This window comes from Dermochelys coriacea, chromosome 8 (assembly GCF_009764565.3).
Source record: "Dermochelys coriacea isolate rDerCor1 chromosome 8, rDerCor1.pri.v4, whole genome shotgun sequence".
Classification (NCBI taxonomy): Eukaryota; Metazoa; Chordata; order Testudines; family Dermochelyidae; genus Dermochelys; species Dermochelys coriacea.
This window is the reverse complement of record NC_050075.1, coordinates 46,278,517-46,300,982: the sequence shown is the minus strand read 5'-3', so window position 1 is coordinate 46,300,982 and position 22,466 is coordinate 46,278,517. Positions and strand designations below refer to the sequence as shown.

Genomic DNA, 22,466 nt, shown 5'->3' with positions numbered 1-22,466 from the left:
CATGGCAAGGTAGGCAGGTCAGCACGTTTCTGCCTTATGTCCTGGGAGCTAGGGAGCAATCTTTCTTTGAATCCAAGCACTGCTCCCCCTCTGCCCCCCATGTAGCAATGCCAGCACTGGATGCTAATGTTAGAACCCCATAGTAGATGGGGAGGGAGTAATCTGTCCCCGTAAAGGTCTCCTCATCCAGCCCAACCCACGCTTGGCTGGACAAAATGGCCTCTCCCCATCACACCAAGACCTGCCCTGTCCTGGGATAATAAGCAGTTATTATTTAGTTGTATTATCCTAGCATCTAAGAGTGTCAATCGCACCCCCAAGGCCGCATGTGTGAGAAGAGCTGTACATTATTTATTTGGTGTATTACGGTAGCAGCTAGGAGTGCCAGTCGTTGACCAGCATCCCACTGCGCTAGGTGCTGTACATTGTGTATTACAGTAGGGCGCCTGTCCCAGACCAGGCCACTAACTCTATTCTCCTACGGCTTGGTGGTGTATGTGCCCACACCTTGTGCTCTGTAATGCTTCCCCGGGGGTCTGTCACACCGTGCCCACCCCTTTGCAAACACTATTCTTTACCCACCTTCAGTGCAGGCCAGGGAAGCTGCTCTGTTGGTCTTCAAACATCAGTTGCCTTTGCAGTGAAAGTTCTGCTTGCAGCCAAGACGGTGTGTGTGCTGCAGGTTTGTCTGGCTTTGTGGATGCTTGTTATGGTTTTACACTGCTGCTGAGGTCTAGATGCAGTGTCATTCAAAAATCCTTACCAGCTGCTGGCAGGAGTATCGGATAGCTCCCCAATTTCTGCTCACTGGTAGAGAATGATCATGCAGTGGCTTCAAAAAGGACCAACCCCGAAGCCTTTGCTTCTGTGTAAAACAAACATTTAACTCTCTTCAGATTCCTGATTAATGTTAGTGGGCACTGGGTCACGGCAGTGGGCAGGGAGGGTCTTTCCTTCCTTTGGAAAGTCACTTTCAGGACAAGGTCAAGGCTCGTTAGCAGCATAAATCCAACTCACTGCACACCACTAGCAGTGTCCTCGGTTCCTCTTTCATTCTGTCCACTGAGCCTGTCTGCTCCATTTGTGAGACAAGGCAGCGCATTGGAGCTAATTGGTGTCGCGCTGGCTGAATGTGCCAGGGGACTCAAGGCAGACTCAGCAAGGAAGGGCAGTAGGGAAAGGAGCAGGGCTGTACAGCTGTAGCAAAATCTAGTACCTTGGGGTTACTCTTACAGGGTCCCAGAGGAACGTGATTCTAATTGTAAGCATGTTGCAGTGACCCTTGTTTCCCTCTGGATGAATGTTATAGTTGGGGATTGGTCCTGCTTTGAGCAGGGGGTTGGACTAGATGACCCCCTGAGGTCCCTTCCAACTCTGATTTTCTATGATTCTATATCATATTATCTTTAATACAGGTAACACTGGGAGCCTATCAACTTGGATAACGTCTCCCGCATTACCTGGAGAATTCCAACTGACAGGTCAGGTCCAGCTAATTATTACACATCATAAACTGTTTTAACTAAGCCATACTGGAAATCCAAGGGGCAGAGAAAGCCATGGCAAACCACCACAGGCTACTCGGCCTTTTGAACCAATCGCTTCAGCTCCCACTGCCAGGGCCTGCTCAGCATACAATGAGATTTCAAACAGAGATCTGACAAGTTGCAGGGGTGGATTTTAAAACTCCCACTGTAGCAGAGTTAGGCCATCGCTGAGGGCTTTTAGCATCAGATGTTTGGCCAGCGCTTTGGGACGAAAGGAGCTATGCAGTTTACATGCAAGACACCATAGTTATGAGTCTGACAGTCATGACTTCTCACAATTCACTGTTTAATTCTAATGCTTGGCAAAGTGTTGTTGTGACCAGGGTCCTAGTGGGGGCCAGCTATGGTCACTCAATTAGGGTGAACTGCAAAGAACGGGGCAGACAATCCCCATAAAGCTGGTGGATATTCCAGTACTTAGATTTACCAAGCCAACATAAAACAGCTTCTTTATTACCTTACTGGTTACTCAGAAGTCCAAACAACACAGTTCCCTTAAAGTGATCCAGCCTCAGGCCTCCATCCAGGTACAAACGTCAAATATGATGAAAATTTCTGTAAATCTTATTTTGTCATATAAAAGAAAAGGTTCTACCAATCCCAAAGGATTGGACACATTACCTCCCAGGTTAATGAATGTTTCAGATCTTACCCAAATACACGCTACAGTCAATACCTATTAACTAAACTAAAATTTATTAAAAAACAAAAGAGAGAGAGAATGGTTAAAAGATTATACATGGAGGTTTAGATTGATAGCAGAGATGGTGAACTTTGTAGTTGCAAAGAGTTCCTTTAGAAGTCAGTTCATGGGTTATAGTCCAATGTCCAAATATCATATTCAGGATGTACCAGCATAACTGGGAACTTAGTCTTGCGACTCAAACTTCCCCGGATGAAGCTTATGCAGATCTGAGATGACAGAATCAGTATCCAAGGATCTTTTATACAATTTCATGTCCTCTTTGACAAGTTGGGAGTTCCTCCGGGAACAAAAGATAATTAGGATGACTTTGAAGGAGGTCCATCACTGGTACTTAGCTTTAGAATTAACATAAGGCAATTTGCTTGTTCTTCCACCATTCACAGTACATTTCAAAGAGAGATGAATACCGAGATATCCTGTGTTTACAATTTATTTAAATACTAGGATGTTCTTTTGATCTCGGAACTATCAGAATACAGCATGGACAGGGACTGTTGATTATATTGTGGATCCTCCGCATATATATGTAAATACACAAAAGTTATCTCCCCATATGACTTTTGAGGGTTATTTATTTTGCAGGATGTTTAACCCTTTTTGGCCATGCATCACAGTTGTACTTTCAGCTTCCCTTGAAGGGAAAATCACACACTTACAACTAACTCATTTCTGCATAGTGCACCCTCCTGCTTTATGCCTGGCATTGCTTTAGGGCTGGAAAACCTCCCTAGGGACTCATTAGCAGTAGCTGACTCCAGCCACAGGTATTTCAGAATTGGCCCTGGAACAAATTGACCCACACCTGTTTTCCAGAAAATGAACCCAGATTTGCAGCAGGGAGAGGAAATACACTTGCCCTGTAGTTTTAAAAGCAATCATTCCACAGGCTCTCTACTGAGTACAGCCAAAGAGCCTGGATTTTTCATTCTTTTAGTCACATGAGCCCCAAGTAGGCAGGGCACATAAGCATATGCCTAACTTTAAGCATGTGAGTAATCCATTGAGATCAATGAGACTACTTGTGTGTTTGAAATTAGGCCTGTACTTAAGTGACTTGTGGCCATGGAGAATAATTTTACACAGGGGTATTAGAGAGGGGGCTATACATCACCAAAGTGTTTGCGTGCGAGTGTGCTAACTAAACATAGGTCTCCGTTTCACAGCTGGTCCCTCCCTATAAATGAGTCAAACTCAATTCTGCAGGCCCTAAAAAGATCCACTTAACAGAGAGCAGCTTTCAGGGGCTGGCTCAGGTTTGCCAATCCTTTTGGCCAGTAAAATATTGGCATTTCCCTCTTGACCACAGTGCCTCCTACAGTGTTGGAAGAGAACTGCCCGCTAACTGGACCCACCCAAAGGTTTAGTCTGACAAGTGGTGGTGGTGTTATGGGCCAGGGGCTCATCTTTGCTGATTGCTCCTCAGGCCACAGGTCAACCCATTCAGCCCTGAGTTATGATGGCACAGGAGTAAATGGATATCTCGCCAGTGCCAATGTGAAAAGCTGAACAGAGCCCACTTAGCAGCAGGGTTCCATCTCAGTGCTGAGTGAAAATCCTGCCCTGCCCACAGAAGGTGCAGGGGGTCTCCACCCCCCCACCCCGAACCACAGGGTTTAGCTGGGCTTTGTGGACGCTGATTCTCAGTATCCTGTGTCCATTATCGCCAGAGACCTGTGCCATTGCTCTCCATTGTGGGTGCAGCCCATCTTTCTGGCTCTCTGTCCCCCTCTAGTGGCTGGACTACACATGGGTTTATGAATCGGCTACTAGCCTTGAGCTAACAGAGCTGGGGCTTTAGCTCGGTAGTCAAGGGTTGTGCTTTACAACTGCTGAGGTCCCCTGGGTTCAATCTCCACTCTCAATTACCTGCCCTCGCCCTGAGAGTTGGGGAGGCATGCAGGCACAGCCCCAGAACAACAGTAGAGGATGCAAGGTGCCTAACTGCTAGCCCAGCAAGGCCATTGTGTGTTTGGTTTTCAGACGGCGCAGGGACAGTTAAGAGGGGGATAAAGTGGAAATAAAGTTTATTTATTTTGCTGCTGTTAGCAGGCCCTTGTGGCCCTTTAGGAAGCTCAGATCAGTTACAGCCTGATTGCCTGACAGCCCAGGCCAAGGGAATTCTGGGACTTGTAGCTCTCAGAGGAAGTATGGGATGCTAGGCAACAGCAGGGCCTGCTGGGAAATCGGACGAGGCTATAAAAGAGCTTTTTTCTGCTCAGGCAGTGTTGGGAGTTTGAGAGTGGGGATAACTGTTGGATGTGGTTGGTGTTTTAGGCAAGAAGTTCCCTGATAGGGATCAGCAGGGGCTGTGTGGCCAGTCCAGGAAGGGGGTGTGTTGGAAAATGAGTGGAAAGGGCCAGAGAAAGAAGGCCTAGAGCAGCGGTTCTCAAAGTGTGGGTTGGGACCCCAAAATAGGTTGGGACCCCATTTTAATGGGGTCATCAGAGCTGGTGTTAGACTTGCTGGGGCCTAGGACTGAAGCCAAAGTCCAAGCCCCCTACCCAGGGTGGAAGCTGAAGCCAGACGGATTCAGCCCTGGGTGGCGGGGCTCAAGCTTCTGCTTCAGCCCTGGACAGCGGGGCTCAGGTTCCAGCCCCCCTGCCCAGGGCTGCAGACCTCAAGCTTTGTCCCCTCCCCGCAGGGCGGTGGGGGTTGGGCTTCGGCCCCGCTGCCTGGGGTAGGAGGGCTAAGGCTTCAATCCCCCTTCCTGGGGTCATGGAGTAATTTTTGTTGTCAAAAGGGGGTCGTGGTGCAATGAAGTTTGAGAAACCCTGGTCTAGAGAATGGGGGCTCCAAAGAGGAAGGGGTGAAAGCAAGAGAAGGAAAGAGCGTGAGCTAGAGAAGTGGGGTGGGTTTGAGGCCTAATATGTGTAACTGATCTTAAGTGGGGGAGGTCCCATGTAGGGGCTTCCAGAGAGGGGGAGAGGAAGCCCCCCCTTTGCTCTCCTGTATTGAGGTGGGAAGCCAGGACAGACCATTGGGGAGGACAAAGGCCCAAGACTCTTCTCAAGGAAAGGGCCCAGGGAGTGGAAAGAGCTGCCTGGGTGTGCTGTGGAAAGGGAGACGGAGACTGTCCTCTGAGGCCAATGGAAGCAGGGCCACGCCAGAGAGGTAAGCCAGACTCCTGCACACCTAACTAATGTCCTGGGCTAAGCCCATGGGAGCTGTCACTCAAGAGGAGAGTGCCTCTTCTGGGCGGGCAGGTGGTATTGCACCAGGCACTCAGTGTGAAAGTAAGACAGGGCAAGCAGCCTCCTGTTGTGCCTGGTGCCAGAAGCGCTAGAAACAGTGCAGGGGATGTGGTTTGATAAGAGAGCAGGGGTGTTGCAGACACCAGGCTGTGGCAGGGGTGCAGCCCTCTACCATGGCAGTGGGGAGGGTTTCATCATACTTTGCCTCCTGCTATGTGTGGAGTTCTCTGCCTTTTGAGGGCCATGCTAGCTCAGGGGCTCCCTAAATCCACTTGAGATGCCTTTTCGGCTGAGTTACTGGGGTGATATATATGCAAACAGCAGTGACAGCTGGCTGGAAAGGTATGGGCACTGAACCTCAGCCTGTGGGAGAGGAAGATGGGTGTCCTATCCTGGGGTGTGTCTAAGCCATGAGAGGAAACAGGTGGCTGACTGCTTGGAGTAAAGGAGTTTCCCAGGGATTCACTTCCTCCTTCCTCTGCCTCACTCCCAGTACAGTCAAGTCTCTGACTGAAATGACTCCAAGGGCTTTGAGGGGCTGCTGTCAGATCACATGACTCAGTACAGTGCTAGGGGGTGCCCTGGCTGGTACAGCCACCCCCCCCCGGGACGTGATTGCTCTGGAGCATGGTTGCGCTTCCTTGTGCCATGCTGAGAGGTTAATGGAGCCTGACGGACCCACAGCCACCCAGCCCTGCAGCCAGTCTCCTTCCCAGAATGAATTAACTCCATTGGCCAGAACAGAGATGCTAAGAAACCCTCAGCACTTTGCTCTGTTCTGATCAGGGGCAGGAACAGATTTTAAGTGCCCCTCTCCCCAAAGCTTGTGTGGGGGGGGAGGCTGGGATTCAAGGGTTGTGTTCAGGCCTGGTTGTAAGGGAAACCCTTAGAACATGGCCCCAGAGAGAGGTGTAGCAGGACAATGGGCCAGTCGAGTGTCAGAACACTTTAATCACTGGACAAGGCAGCATGGTCTTCTTTCTTGCTAGGTGGTTTCTACTTTGCAACCAGGGATCCATCTACTAAGCATTCAGGGCTGCTCTTGATTATCCCCTCTTGGCTCAGCCAAGTTCTAAGCTAGAAATGGCTGCAGGGAGAAATGTACGTTGTGGTGTAACTTCATTTAAAGGTGCCTATGGCTTATGTGTGGGAGCCCTGAGATGAGGCAGCAATTCTGTATTTGCCCAGTAGAGCTGAGGATGAGACACTTTACAATGGTTCCTGTGATGGCAGAGTGGTGGATTGGTAACTTGGGTGGCACTTCTGTGGGCATCACTGGATGTGGGGAAATAGAGGGAGCTGGACCATGAGCTGGTGTAAATCAACCAAGTTCCTTCCATCTATCCCAGCTGAGGGGCTAGCCCCCTACATTTTCCTAGCCACAAAACAAAGTTTGCATTTCTCTGCCTTGGAGACTCTCTTATTCAGATTAAGGAAGCAAGCAAGATCTCCAGAGGAGAAGGAGAGCACACAGCAGTCTGCTTAGTAACACTCTGCAGCTGAACAGAAACACAAAATGGCAGCTGCCCCTCCTCAACATTTAGAGGTGTAGCATACATCTAAAAACATTTGGGTCTATAGCTGTCTTCCCAGTGCTGTACTGATTTGCGTTCAGGTTCCAGTCAAATCTTCAGAAGTGGCCACTGAGTTTGTGTTGGCCTTTGTCTGTGTGGGAGCCCTGTGCATCCCTTGTCAGGAAGGGCAGTGTGCGGCAGCTCCTCATCTGTGGTTGACCCGTTGGAGTGCCTAGTGTCTGGGCATTATGTCATGGAGTGGAAAGTGTGGCTGAGCAGGACTGGGCTCACTGGATGGAGCTCGAATGGGTCTGAGCATCTCGGATACCTGCAGTGGGACAGGCACAGCGGAATCCGAGTCTGCAGCCTGACAGGACTCGCTCTCGGGGTGATTTCATTCAGCCCCTTTGTGCAGAGGCTGCAAAGCAGCCCTAAGGGCCTGCTGGGAATATCCCTGCATGGGGGAGGGCACAGCTGCTGTGGCTGTCTATGTGCATCCCTCCTACAGGATCTTCTGAGTGGGGCTGGGGGTGTGGGAGGCATGTCAGGGGCTGGGCTGGGGTGGGGTGTGTGTGGATGACATGGCTGAGGCTTTCCCATAGACACTGACTCCGAGGGTGCCCCAGGGTCAAGCACCCACTTAAAAAAAAAAATAGGTAGTGCTCAGCACCTGCACAGCTGCATTAATTTTCTGTGCATCCCAATGCCTGGACTGTGGCCCTGCCCCCTGCTCCACCTGTGCTCTGCCCTAAGCCCTTATCCTCGCTCAGCCTCTTTCCATTCCAGGCTCCACCCACACTGAGCTGCTCCGCCCTGAGGCCCCGCCCCTGCTTAGCCTCTTTGCCCCAAGGTCCCACCCTCCCTCCACCCTGAGGCCCTGCCCCTACTTAGCTTCTTCCTCCCTGAGGCCTAGGGGACCAGTTGTCCGGTTTTCAATTGGAACACCCAGTCGAAAGTCCGGTCGGTGGTGCTGCAGCACTAAGGCAGGCTAGTCCCTACCACACTGCACCCCGGAAGTAGCAAGCAGGTTCGGCTCCTAGGCGGGAGAGCCACAGGGCTCCGCATGCTGCCCCCGCCCTGAGCACTGGCTCTGCACTCCCATTGGCAGGAAACCAGAGCCCCCTCCCACACCCTGAACCCTTCATCCCCGGCTCCACCCTAGAGTCCTCACTCACTCCTGCACCCCAACCCCCTGCCTCAAGCCGCAGCCCCCTCCTGCATTTTGAATCCACACCCGTTGGATTCCCCACCACCTAGCCTGGAGTCCCCTCCTGCACCCCTCATTTCTGGCCTCACCCCAGAGCCCACACCCCCATTAGAGCCCTCACCCTCTTCCGCACTCCGTCCCAGCCCAGTGAAAGTGAGGAAGATGAGCCACCAAGGGAGGGGGAATGTAGTGAGTGGGGCCTCTGGGAAGGAGCGAGGCGGGGTGGGGCCTCAGGGCAGGGGGAAGGCTAGGGTGTTTGGTGTTGTGCCAGTAGAAAGTTGGAAACCCTACTGAGGCCCTGCCCACCCACTCACCAGGGCAGGGAGGAGGCGGAGAGGCACACCCACCAGCAAAAACCAGCTAGTCCTGTCCATGTCCTGGCACCGGCTCCACACCCTGAGACTGGTCCAGAGGATCCTGGCCAGGCTCCAGAGGATGGCTTTGGAGTTCTTCTGGCCGGGGCTGCACTGAGTCTCTGCAGGGGCCCTGAGTCTTTCCCTGGAGGAGGGAGGATAGGGCCTGGTTTGCTTGCGCAGCCAGGTCCATGTCTTCTGCCCCCAGGCCCTGCAGAGGCTCCTTTATGGTGCAGGTAGTCCAGCATGGAGCACATTGGCGCACGCCTTCCTCCACTGCCTCCGAGAGCTCCGATATGACCGGCAGCTCTTTTTTCTCCATCCCAGAGGTCTTCCACGAGACCTCTCCAAGCTGCCGGTCTTCTACCAGGACCTCCTCCGGACCTGGACGCTTTTTTCGGTGACCAGGTCCTTTGTGGCCACCAAAGGGGTGGACCTCCTCGCGGATCCCCTGCTACACAACCTCGATCTATGTGTGCAGGTGGCGGAGTCTCCCTTGGTGTGTCGGAGGTTGGTTCTGGCAGAAACCACCAGAGTCGGAGACCTCCTGGACTACGACAGGGGAGACTGGGTGGAGCCCCGCGTGCTCGGACGACGCATGGGGCTTTCCACCCTTCCGACCCCTAGGTGCGTACTCCAGGAGGTGAAGGCCGCCTTGTCACCTGATTCTCTTGTTTTCCTGCGGCGAACTCTGCAAGAGGGCGCTCCCTGCCCACCCCTCACCCCTGGCCCTCCGGACATTTTTCTTGGGCCCCTGTTCTGCAAGCCCCCCAGGCCTCCCCGTTCCCACACTCCAGCCGGCTGCATACTCTGCAGCCGGTCTGGTTTCGAACCGCGCCCAGAAACCATCTGTACACGCTCGTGCTCCACAAACTACACTTCCTCACCCTCGCATCCCACCCCGACACCAAATGGCAGGACTATCGTCCACCTAAAGAGGGTGAGGAACCCCGGTGGGCCAGCCTTTATTCCACCTTGGTCCCACAGCCCGCCAGGGACATCAGTTGGCGGCTCCTTCATGGAGCTGTGAGCACAGGCGTGCACATGGCACGGTTCACCCCTTTACCCAAGGCCTGCCCCTTTTGCGGCGTGAGGAAGAACCTCATACACGCCTATCTCGACTGCTCCGGGTTTCAGCCCCTATTCCGGCTACTCCAGAACCTCAACAAGAGGCCAAGAGGTTCTGGCTGCACTTCTCCCCACACTTGTTCCTCTTTGTACACCCTATCTGTGGTCCCACAAATTCACGAGACCTCCTCGTCAACCTCCTCTTGGCCATGGCCAAAGTTTCCATCTATAATACCAGGAGGAGGATGTTGGACGAGGAGGTGCTCTGCGACTGCGGGGCTTATATCCGTTCCTCCCTAGTCTCACGCATCCGTGCAGAGTTCCACTGAGCAGCGTCCGCTGGTTCCCTTGGCAGCTTTGAGGAGCAGTGGGCGCTGTCCAGGGTTCTCTGCTCAGTGTCCCCATCTGGTATCTCCTGGGTTTCCAATAAGACCAGCAAAAACAAAAGTCAGCACCTGTGGGCTTTCCTATGCCCAGTTATCATCAGGAGACACAACCCATGGGACAGTTGCTACAGCTGGGATGCAAGTTAGGGCCCCTGTAGGGTTGCTCCAACCTGCACTGCAGGTCCAGCACTTCCCCTTTTGGGGGTATCTGGGAAGTCACTGCCCCCATCCCAAGACTCCATGGGCAACGGGTGAAGCTTCCCCTGTGGGAGGCTAGCTCCCCCTCCCTCCTCTTCCGCTTGCAGCCACACCCACACTCTGCCCTCCACCACTCGCTCCCCTTCCGGCTCGCCATGTGCATCCCTCCTCTCCTCCTTCCCCCCTCCTCCCCACTTGGCCCCCCCCGCACTGCTCGCCATATGCATCCCTCCTCACCTCCCCCCACCTCCCCACTTGAGCGGTGGCAGGGGGATTAAGTGGGGGGGTGGGGAGAGGAGGACGCAGCAAGCAGCAGTGAGCGAGCTGAGCAGGGAGGGGGCCAAGCGGCGAGGAGAGGAGGAACCGGCGAGCGGAGGCAGGAACCTCCGGACAGAGGGCTGGGGAGTGCTGGAGAGGAGCAGCCAGGCAGGGGCGGGCCAAGAACACTGAGCTTTTATATGCACCATGCAGGTTCCTGGGCAGCTGAGGAGGTGGTATCTGCTACTCAGCGTCCAGGTTCATCAGTAATTTCCCTGGGGAGTCCAAGGGACCCGGGAAGCTGAGTAGCAGATACCACCTTCTCAGCCGCCTGGGGAAACTGCAGGGCACATAATAAATAAGCAAAAACTTCCAGTGGAAGCCTATTCCCAGCAGGGAGGGAAAATAAGCGGGGCCACCACAGCCCAGGTGTCCGGCAGCAGGGCGGTGGTGGCTGTGCCAGGGGAGGCTTGGCCTATATACCCACCACCCATGCAAGGCTCAGCACGTTCACAGGAAGGAATTGGGGTCTCACTGAGGTTGCAATGTTCTTCTCTGCCCTGCAGCGGGGTTTCTAGGTTCTTGCCCGGCAGGGAGCTTTGTTAAATGCCCAAGACACTTGCACATGGGGTGTCTGTCCCATAGCTCCCATCTCAGGTAAGAACTGTAGCCTGCTGGCTCCGTTAATCCCATGAGTCCCAGACTGCATAGCACAAGAATGGGTCCTCTCCTGCTGGTGGAGAAGGGGAAAGGAATTGGAAGGACAATGGTGAACTAAGTACATTGGGGAGAAAGAGATGGGGGAGAAAGCAACACTACAGTTTAGGATATAGTCCCCAGGGCAGGGACAGACAGAGGGACACCTGCACAAAGGCACAGCAGAGGGAATGACAAAGAAAGGTGCTTCTGGATGTCCATCTGTTGGAGCCAGCTTGTTGGGGTGCTTGGCTGCAGCCGAGGGACTCTGCGGGCATACTGTAACCCTTCCCCTTCTCTGCAGCACAAGATGGGCTCTGGCCACTAAGTTCAGATCTGGGTCTGAACTCCCTCAAAATGTGGGGGTGTCTGGGCCTGGGCCTATCTCTAACTATAGCCTCAGCCCTCTTGGAGAGGTGGCCCCCTGGAGTCTCTTGCTGTTGATTGTTGCTACTGGAGCAGCTGGAAGCTCCGAAGGGGATCACAACCCCATTGGGTTAGTTACATGCAGCGTGACGGCCCCTGCCCCAGAGAGTCTACCGTCTCAGTAGACAAGACAAAGAATGGGAAACAGATTAAGTGATGTGCCAGAAAGTCTGTGGCAGAACTGGTAATTGATGCCAGGTCTCCTGGCTCCCAGTCCAGTGCATTAACCACCATCCTTTCCCTTCCAGACAATGGTCTAAGGACAGGAATCTAGGCAAGGGAGACTTATTTCCCACACCCCAACTGTACGCTCCAAGGGACAGTCACACACATCCAGGTGCAGACTCTGTATGGGCATCCTCTGCTGCAAAGGAGACAGCAAGGCCATGTGGCCTACTGGGGCTCAAAGGGTGAACCAGGAGTAAGGGAAACTCAGTGTGAGACTGGGTAAGTTCCCATGAACCTTACCTTCTTGGGAGCCTTGCTGGGAGTCCTGGGCGGGTGCCTCACTGACCTGGTGATGCTGGCTGGCCCTCAACCAAGCTATCTCCTGGGTGCTGCTCTCCAGCCTCCTTCCCAGCTCAGCTTTTTCCTGCTCCAGTCGCCTCTTCTCCTCTTCCAGGAAGGACTTCTCCTGCCCAAGGGTGCAGTGGGCAGCCTCCAGTCTGCTGACTTGAGACTCCTGCTGAGTTCTTTCCATCCTCAGCCTGTCCAGCTCTCTCTGGAGCTCCACGGTGGAAGCAGAGGAGGCCCCTGCGCCCAGCGCCACATGCAGCTGGGTCACCAAGTTCTCCAGGAGCTCAGCCTGGCCTTGGCTGACTTCAGCTCCGAGTGCTGTGCATTGCTCTCCCTCTGGAGCTCCCACATGGCTGACGGTGCCTGGCCTGGTTCTGGACAGCTGGCCTCATTCGGGCTGGGGATAACGAATGAGTAGATGCATCTGCTGTTCCTATCGTTGGCCCTCCTGAGGTGGACCGTGCTCCCCAGAGCCACCCGGGCCAGGCCCACTGACAGCAACAGCCAAACCACAACATCTTTGTTATGGATGTTGCCCCCGTCAGCACTGCACACAGTACCGGCAGTGGGAAAGCAGAGCTGCTTCCGATGCTGCTGGCTACTGAGTGAGGGACGCCCGCGAGCTCACCAGAGCTTCATTTGTACAGCTGGGACTCAGGGCGGGCGGAGGGAGAGGGTCGCTGTGCCAGAGCCAGGGAGTAACAGGAACCTTCCAGAGCTGGCTTTAGAATTTCTTAAAGGAACAGCATCTCTGATCCCCACCTTCCCTCCTGCTCGCGGCCGAACTCTCAGCAAACAGTGCAGTCATGTTCAGACTCAAGCCGAGGGTTCCACATGGGGCTGGGGTCTCTAGGTGTAAATCAGGAGTTGCCCTGCTGAATGCAATGGGGTGACGCTGCTGTAAAATCAGTGCGAGCGAGAGGGGAATGGAGCACTAGGGTTTTCTTTTCCAATGATAACCTGTCACGCTTGCCAGCCCAGAGAATCAGTGTATTTAGGGATGTGGGGGATAGATCTCCCTTGGAGGGAAGGGGGAGGGATTCACACTAGATTGCTGTCTGTAAGAGAGGATGGGCTGATGGGCTGGCAGGCAGAGAGCTGGGTCAGGCAGGCAGTTGCTGTCTGAGTTGGGTTAAACCTCCGAGTTCTGCACGTATAAGGCCTGTGTTTAAAAAAACCTGTGTAAGGGGAGGTAGCTAGCTAGCCACCTCAGTACATACCCAGGGTCCTGGGTGGGCTTGTACAGCCCACGCTGAAGTCCATGCTGCTGCAGCTTCACTGCTATTGTTATCCATGCTAGCTAGATCAAAGTTAGCTCAGGTCTCTGTGCTGTAGTCGCACACCCTGACTGTGGTGAAGGCCTACCCCAAGAGACAGCGACTGGGAGGAATGTAGCTTCTTTTTTCCCTTAGCAGCTCTAGGAGTGTCAAATCTGCCCTGGTTCTGCTGGAGAGTTCATTGGAGGACTCAGGTGGGTTAGGATGTTTCCAAACCTTTTGCTGAAGGGATGGGCTTGTTCGGTCTTGACCAGCACCAGCCTTTCTCCGGTCTGAGGCAGGGCGTGCAGAGCTCAGCACATTTTTTAACAAGGCAATTTGGTATTTTAACCGCTTATGTCAGGGTTCCTTCCCCACTCTGACTCTGGGGTACAGATATGGGGACCCACATGAAAGACCCCCTATGCTTATTTCTACCAGCTTAGATTAAAAACATCCCCAAGGCACAAATTCTTCCTTGTGCTTGGACAGTATTGCTGCCATCACCAAGTGAGTTAGACAAAGATTCAGGAAAAGCACCACTTGGAGTTCCTGTTTCCCCAAAATATCCCCCCAAGCCCCTTCAACCCCTTTCCTGGGGAGGCTTGAGAGTAAACAAGGTGAGCACAGACCAGACCCTTGGGTTTTTAGGACACTAAAAACCCCAATCAGATTCTTAAAAACAGAACTTTTATTATAAAGAAAAAAAAAGTAAAAGAAACATCTCTGTAAAATCAGGATGGAAGATAAGGCTAGTGGATGTTTGCAGGGCTCCCCTGCTTCCCAAGTGAGTATTAGAAGAAGTACCTCCAAATAAAAATGCACACCGAAGCATAGTGATGGAATAATGATACCTTGCTCATGTATGGTGCTTTTCATCAGCAGATCTCAACATGCTTTATGAAGGTTGGTTTCATTATCCCAGTTTTACAGATGGGGAAACTGAGGCACAGAATGGGAAAGTGACTTGCCCAAGGTCATCCAGCCAGGCTAGTGGCAATGCAGGGAATGGAAGCCAGGGAGGTAAAAAATCCACACCCCTGAGTGATGTAGTTGCAATCCAGTGCTTTGTCCACTAGGCCACACACTAGATACTAGATTTGTTTGCAGGAAACATGGAAGCAATCAACACAAAGGTGTCCAGCCATAGGTCTGCAGTGTTGTACATGAATTATAGACTCATAGACTTTAGGGTCATGAGGGACTATCATGATCACTGAGTCTGACCTCCTACACATTGCAGGGCACAGAACTCACCCACTCCTGTAATAAATACTCCCGGGGGAATTCTGTGTCACTGCACATGCGCAGAATTTGTCCCCCACCGATTTTTTACTTCCCTGCAGCAAAATGACTTTCTAATGGGGAAGCAAAGGGAAGCCACAAGAGTTATCATGTGACCCTCTCCAGCAGTATGCTTCAGGGGCCCAGGGCAGCCGGCAGAGAGGCAAATCACTGTGGGGCATGAGGTGGGACTAGGGAAGACACAGCTGGTGGCTCCTATCCTGCGCCAGGCTCAGCTGCTAGTCCCGGCTAGGATGGAGAAGACGGGACTTCCTCTTCCCCTGTACAGCAACCAGAGCCAGGTCAGATCCACCCCCATATTTCTCCCCTGGCTGCAGGAAGCTCTGAAAACTCTCCCCACTCCCTTCCTGCACCCATCACTCCTCAGCTGCAGGGGGAGGGATCCCTGTACAGGAAGCTGTTCCCCCATTCACCCAACCGCCATGCATCCAGATCCCCTCATATCCAGACCCTCCTGCTGAGCCTCACCTCCCCCACTCAGAACCCCCCTCCCCATGACCCCCACTCCTCATGCACCTGGACCACCCAGACAAGCCAATGGCATCCAGATCTCCACCCCACCGAGCCCCAACCACCTTCACCTGGACCCCCCCCACAGAGTCCCATTACTGTTGGACCCAGAACCCCCCAAACAAGCCACTGTGCATCGAGATCCCCCCTGCACCCGGATCCCCCACTGAGTTGCCCACACCCAGATTGCCCCACACAAAACCCTGTCAACCCACACCTGGATCCTCCCACACTAAACCGCTCCATACTTGGAACTTGCCTTGCTGAGCCTGCCTGCCCACACCTGGTGCACCTGGGGTGGTTCTGGGCCGGTCCAGTCCTTGCACTATGTCAGGGTTAGGTGCTGCCTCACAGCTGATTCCGTGTCCCTGGCGGGGGGATCTGCACAGTGATCTCCTACCTCTGTGCAGCCAGTGGCCTGTGCTCCCCAATGCCTTGCTGGAGCCTCCACATTTATTTGACAAATAAAATTTTCAGAATATTAAAATAGTGTGTGCAGAATTTTTATTTATTTATTTAGGTGCAGAATTTTAAATTTTTTGGTGCAGAATGTCCTCAGGAGTAAATAGACCGCTAACCTCTGGCTGAAGTTACCGAAGTCCTCAAATCGTGGTTTAAAGACTTCAAGTTACAGAGAATCCACCATTTACTCTAGTTTAAACCTGGAAGTGACCCATGCCCCATGCTGCAGAGGAAGGCGAAAGCCCCCCAGGGTCTCTGCCAATCTGACCTATGGGAAAATTCCTTCCTGACTCCAAATCTGGCAATCAGTGAGACCCTAAGCATATGGGCAAGACCCACTGGCCAGACACCTGGGAAAGAATTCTCTGTAGTAACTCAGAGCCCTCCCCATCTAGTGTCCCGTCTCCAGCAGTTGGGGATTTTTGCTACTGGCAGTCGCCAAAGGGCCATTAAATGCAACCATATGGCAAAGGTATGTTGCTTTGTATGCAAATTGCAAATATATAGGTACCCCCATATAAAAGCATATAGCTAAAGAAGAAAGCAGTGATGCAGAAACAGAGCTCTTTGCTGGGTCACAGTACACTTACACAGCCAAGGGGTGGTGTGCAAAAAATGGTTTGATACTGGAAATAAATAAACACAGAGTGACTCTCCAAATAGATAGTGAAGTTAAGGGCAATGTAAGCCCAGCAGGTGTATGCAAGATGATTGACATCGCAGCATTGTCTGGGAGATTGTAGTGTGGTGGATTAGTCGCCCACAGGCCCAAAGGGGGAGGAGCCCCTTATTGAACCCTGGTGGGCAGAGCCATGCCACACTCAACCCTCCAGTTAGCGGGTGGGACTGGAAGTACAAAAGGCGGGCCGGAGCTCTCAGTCCGGAGGTAGTCGCCAGAGAAGCCAGATACCTGCTGTGAGCTGAGCTGGGAGGCTGCTGCAGACCCCGAGGATGCTGAGGGCTGACCAGGACCATTTACAGACTTGAGCACGGAGGAGCTGCAAGCGCTGACAGAGGCCTTCTTCCCTGATGACCCTCTACAGAGCCGGGTACGTCCGGAGGGGGAGTTGGGAAGTGGCCCAAGGGTAGCTGACCCCAATCTGGCTGCAATGCTGCCAGCGAGCGAGTCAGCGTGTCGCGGGCAGGATCCCTGCTGACCCAGTGGCAGACCGCTCTGCCACTGCTAGAGCCTTGGGCTGGGACGCAGTGGAGTGGGTGAGCCAGCGTCTTCTCTGCCACCCCAATCTGTGGGTGTCTGTCTCCCCCTCTCGGGCAAGAAGCCGGCGCTTGTCGGCCCTCTGCCTGAGCTAGGAGGCCCGACTGTTTGCCGCTCAGCCTGAGTGCAGGCCTGAGCCAGAGACTCTCTGCTGCCCCGACCCCAGGGTCTGGGCTCTGTAACTGTGTTTGTTGTTCAGCCCTGATCACAGGCCCGAGCTCACGTCTCCCATCGCCCCGCTGATTCCCCATGTCAGGCGACCCCCAGAAACGTAGAGGGGCAGATTGGCTGCCCACAAACCCAGAGGGGGAGGAGCCACTCCCCCCAACAGACTACAGAAATGTAGAGTCTACTTACGAGGAAAAGCCAGGCAAGTAGATGTGGCTGAGACAGCTTGACTGAGTACAGAATGGGCATCCTTGTAAGTAGGAGAGTTTAGTGGCCAGGGATGTGGGTTCAATTCTCAGATTAGCCAGCCCTCCAGTGTGACCATGGTCAAGTCACTTACATGGTCTTATGCCTCACTGCCCAGTTGTTAAATCAAACTCTAAGTTCTCAAGCAGAATTTCTCTTACTTTGCCTAGCTGTACATTTCATTTATTATTGATGGAAATATTTTTCATTGGTTTGTGTGTCTCTGGGGAAATCAACACTCACTGGTTAAAAATATGCTCTTTCCAAGCTCACGTATGGCCAAAATATCGAAAACCTTCCATTCTTGTTCTTTATGGTATTGGAGCAACATTCCTATGTGGATTTATTAAGACTAGCTCCTTCCAAATTTGCTGTGACTGGAGACGTGTAGAGGTGTTCTCTTTGCCTGAGGGCAAGTCTATACTTAAAACATGGCCTTGGTGCAGCAGCACTGATGCAGCTGTAGTGCTTTAATGAAGACACTCTAAGCCGACGGGAGAGAACTCTCTGGTCAGCGTAGTTAATCCACCTCCCCGAGAGGCAGTTCCTGTGTTGATGGGAGAAGCTATCCCACTGACATAGTGCTGTCTACAGGAGGTTAGGTCGGTGTAACCACGTCGCTCAGAGGGGTGGATTTTTCACAAAAGACGCTGACCATGGGTAAATTGGTAAATGCCTGACGATAATGCTGCCAGAATATAGACTGGAAGCTCTTTGGAGCAGGGCCATCTTTTTGTTCTTTGTTTGTACAGCACCTAACGCACTGGCATCGTGGTCCATGACTGCTGGAATTCAGAGAACACAGCAGAGACTGAGAGTATGTCTGCCCTACAACTGTAAGTTGACTTATATTAGATTGACTTATAGCCAACACAGTAATTATTGTGGTGGTTCATATCAACATTCCTTGTGTCAGTGATGTGCATCCTCACCAGGGACACTTCCACCGACCTAAGAGGGGCAGTGGGGAGGGGGCAGCTGAGAGCCCAATCTCTCAACTCTGTTTGCAGCTCCCTGTCAGGAGCCTGGCTGCCCCACAGGCTCCTGGGCTAATGGTAAGCCGCCCCCGCTGCTCTCCATTGCCCACAGGGAGTGGGAGAAAGCTGCCTGGGGCTTCTTGCCCCGCATTGTTCCCTGCTGGAAGCCAGGGGAAGCCACTCTGGGCTTTTTGACCCTCTTTCTCCCCCCCCGCCCCCCCACCTGCCTGCTCCCTTCAGGGAGCTGGCCAGCCGTGTCAATTTCACAGCTCAAGGTTGCCTGGCTCCCAGCAGGGGGTGAGCGGTGGGACCCTCTGGCTTCTCCAGGGGAGCCAGGGCAAGGCGGGAGGGGATTTCTTGTCAATTCCACAGCTCCTGCGTCACCTTAACTACACCGATATAAGACCTATGCCTCTCGGGGAGGTGGAGTTATGTCGGTGTTGTAGGGCACTTACATCAGCGGGAGCATGTCTGGAGTGGAGACACTGACATAGTTAAGTTGACATAACCTGCCTTACCTCGACCTAACTGTGTAGTGTAGACCAGCCCTGAGAGAGATGGATAGGAGGGTAGTTGAACCAGTTGGTGCTTATCTGCTGTAAGGCATGAGCCAGAGGCAGTTTCTAAGGAGCAGCACTGGTATTCCAGCAGCCAGTCAGCTGGACGAGTGGCGCTGCATTAAAGCCTGCACCCTGATGCCTCTGGAGAAGCTGATCCATTGCCCTGCAGCACTAGCTTGGCTTTCCAAGGTCTGCAGACTTCGGCGATGTGTTCAAATCCCCCTTTCTGCATGGTGGGAATATCGAGAGAACAGACTGAGTTCTGTCGCTGGCACAGGGGCTCAGCCTGCAATCTCTCCAGTAATGCTGTGTCCCCAGCCCCCCTTGGCAGTTCGTTCCATTGATTAACTCTTCCTATTTTCCTCCTATTAATATTTAATTTTCCCTTATGCAGTGTAAGCTTATTTCTTCTTCTTTTCTTAACAAGTGAATAATCTCTCCCTGCTCTCTTCATAACCTCCACCGTTGGTTCTCTGCGATTTAGCCTCTCTCGCCTTTAGTTCTTTAGCCTCAACATACCCAACCTCTGACACCACATTCGTTTTAGTGCCATTTTCTCTCCTGTGTTGACCATATTTTTTTGATAACGTGCTCTCAAAAACTGATCTGATTGCTCTACCTAATTGTAGCAGGATAATTACTTGCTCATCTTGCACACCATCGTCTAACTAATATCTCCCAGTGGCGGTATTGCCAACTCATGACTTTATTGCAAGACTCATAATATTTGGTATGTGTGTGTGTGGGGGGGGGGGGGTTCTGTTTGTTTTTTCTTACAGCCCCAGGTGCCACAAGCTGATGCATAATTTTTTTTAAAGCAAGTCTCTAGCTCTCACGGTTATGTGGAAATGTGACAATGTTCACACTAAAGCGTTATGGCCAAAATTAAGTCAAATTCCTGATTTCTGGGGACCTGACCCAGGACTTTTGAATGCGGGGAGGTTGCCAGTGTTGCAGCATGACATGGACTTTGGTCCTAAATGTCACATGGTTAATGTTCATCCAGTTTATCTGGTGACGCCAATTCATAAAATCTTCTCCATGGTGGTCTAAGCCAAAGTGATGTTTCTGGGTTTATACCTTCTAGCAAACACTTGCATTTGGTCTTGCTGATTTCAGGGGCAGATTTTCCCAACCGTATGAAAGTAGCAGTGCCAGAGACTCCATGAAATCCACTAGGGCCTTAGCTATTAGTATGGATTTCACATGGAAGGTGCTCTGCTACTATGGTACTGGGCAGCAGGATAAAACACTAAGATCATGTGTGTGTTTGTTTTGTTTTTTCTTTTAACTCCCATTGGCTGTTTCCATTAGGTGCCTACATGGTAGCTGAGCAGAGTAATCTTGGAAATCTAATCCTGCCCTTCCCTAGCTGTCAGATTCATATTTATAGATTGATATTCTCAGGCCAGAAAGAACCATTGTGATCATCTAGTCTGACCCCCTGTGTAACACAGGCCAGATAACTGCCCTAAAATAATTTCTAGAGCAGATCTGTCAGAAAATCACCCAATTTTGATTTTAAAATTGTCAGTGATGGAGAATCAACCCTTGGTAAATTGCTTCAATGGCTAATTACTCTCACTGTTAAACATTTACACCTTATTTCCAGTCTGAATTTGTCTAGTTTCAACTTCCAGTCGGATTGTGTTAAACCTTTCTCTGCCAGATTGAGGAGCCTATTATTAAATATTTGTTCCCCATGTAGATACTTTTAGACTGGTAAACTAAATAGATTAAGGGGTGACGTGATCACAAAGAGGAGGTTGAGCTCTTTGAGTCTAAGGCATATTTATTAATCCTCTAATCCTTTAATTTCACCCATGTGGTGACTGCAAAAGCTTTGAGAGTGAAGAGTGGTTCAGTAATAAATACCCTGCATTTACCTAGCACTCAAAGCACTTTAACAGGGGTGTGCAAGTATCAGCAGCAGCATTGTAAAGATGAGGAAACTGACTTCCCCCAAGGCCATGCACCAATTCATTGCTACGCCAAGTCCTCGCATCTGCTAGTTCAGGGGTGGGCAAACTTTTTTGGCCCGAGGGCCACATCTGGGTATGGAAATTGTATGGAGGGCCACAATGTTCATGAAGTTGGGGTGCAGGAGGGGGTGAGGCTTCTGGCTGGAGGTGCGGGCTCTGGGGTGGGGCTGGGAATGAGGGATTTGGGGTATAGGAGCATGTTCCAGGCTGAGACTAAGGGGTTTGGATGGCTGGAGGGGGATTAGGGTTGGGGTATAGGGGGTGGGTGCAGGCTCTGGGGTGGGGCCAGAAACGAGGAGTTCAGAGTGCGGGTGGGGGCTCTGGGCTGGAGTGGGGAGGGCCTCCAGCTGGGGGTGCAGGCTCTGGGGTGGGGTTGGGGATCAGGGGTTGGGGTGCAGAAGGGGGTCAGGGATGCAGACTCCAGGTGGTGCTTACCTCAAGCAGCTCCTGGCAGCAGCAGCATGTCCCCACTCTGGCTCCTACATGGAGGCATGGCCAGGCGGCTCTGTATGCTGCCCTGTCAGCAGGCACCGCTCCTGCCACTCCCATTGGCTGCAGTTCCGAGCCAATGGGAGCTGCAGGGGTGCAGCCTGCAGACAGTGCAGCACACAGAGCCCCCTGGCTGCCCCTAAGCATAGCAGTGGGGACATGCCGCTGCTTCCGGGAGCTGTGGCACGCGCAGAGCAGCCCCCAACTCTACTCCTCAGCGGGAGCAGGGCAAGCCCCAGACCCCACTCGCAGGTGGAAGCTCGAGGGCCGGATTAAATTGGCTGACAGGCCAGATGTGGCCCGTGGGCCATAGTTTGCCCACCCCTGAGCTAGTTGCTCTCTGTGTTGAGTAAAGAACTCACGCTTCCCTTTGTCATCCTTGTGCATGTTAAACCTTATTAGTAAGAAATACCATTTAAATCTATTAAGGGTTTGTGTGCTTTAATCTCTTCATTTCCCCTCTGGCTAGCCCTGTTGCACAGAGAACATCCCAGCTCCTTGCAGTGGCACCAGCTAAAGCCAAGGGGAAGGGGCTGTGTGTGATTGACAGCACTTACATTAGCACAGCTGCTAGCAAAATTAATATTTTTTAAAAATGCAATTAAATCTGCCTCATGAACCCAGGGGATGAGAGAGAGCCGGGGGGAGAGGACACATAGACAGAGATGGACATATGCACACTCAGCACTGCAACCAGCGACTGCTTTGGCCCAGAGAAGTCGGCTAAGAATCTGAGCCAGTGTAGCTAATATCTGGCTCTGTGCCCAGAGCAGCCTATCTGTAGCTACACAATGTCATCAGCGTGCGCACGCACACACGCACGCACGCATGCACGCACACACCTGCCTCTCCCTTGGGTGTATTTCTGGGCCCTCAGGTGCCTGCATTGCCAAACCCTGACACATGCATTCCAAGCCGCTCTGAGCCTGAGAAATAAAGTTCCCCAGAAGGCTGAGACACTGTACCTCAGAGCCAAGTTACCCCAGGAGAAAGGGCTGTGGCTGGCTTGCTCTTTGGCACAGGGCAGGGTCTGAGATGAGCCACTGTTCAAGGGCGGCATGGCATGTCTACTCCTCATCTCCTAGCAGTTGGCTTAGGGACTGTCATACTGGCTCTCTGTTTGGGATCTAACTTGGGTGCTGGGACCAGGGCCTGGGAAAGTGATGGGATTCCTTTAACCCTTCCAAACTTTATCCAGCTTTCAAAGGGGCAGGATCTGTAACAGTGCC

General features: G+C 52.4%; 1 protein-coding gene across 2 annotated transcripts in view; it reads right to left on the bottom strand.

Annotated features, from left to right (window-relative positions):
* The window catches only part of LOC119860687 (vesicle-associated membrane protein 4), a 76,759-nt gene that overhangs the window by 4,657 nt on the left and 49,636 nt on the right, over nt 1–22,466 (bottom strand). Inside the window, exon 8 of one of the 2 annotated variants that reach the window (XM_043520399.1) lies at nt 17,567–18,014. The exons of the other annotated variant lie outside the window; for it this stretch is intronic. Coding sequence (XP_043376334.1) covers nt 17,851–18,014 — 164 coding nt within the window. The 3' untranslated portion in view covers nt 17,567–17,850. Of the gene's footprint in view, nt 1–17,566; nt 18,015–22,466 lie in introns of those variants that run through there. 2 annotated transcript variants of the gene reach the window in all.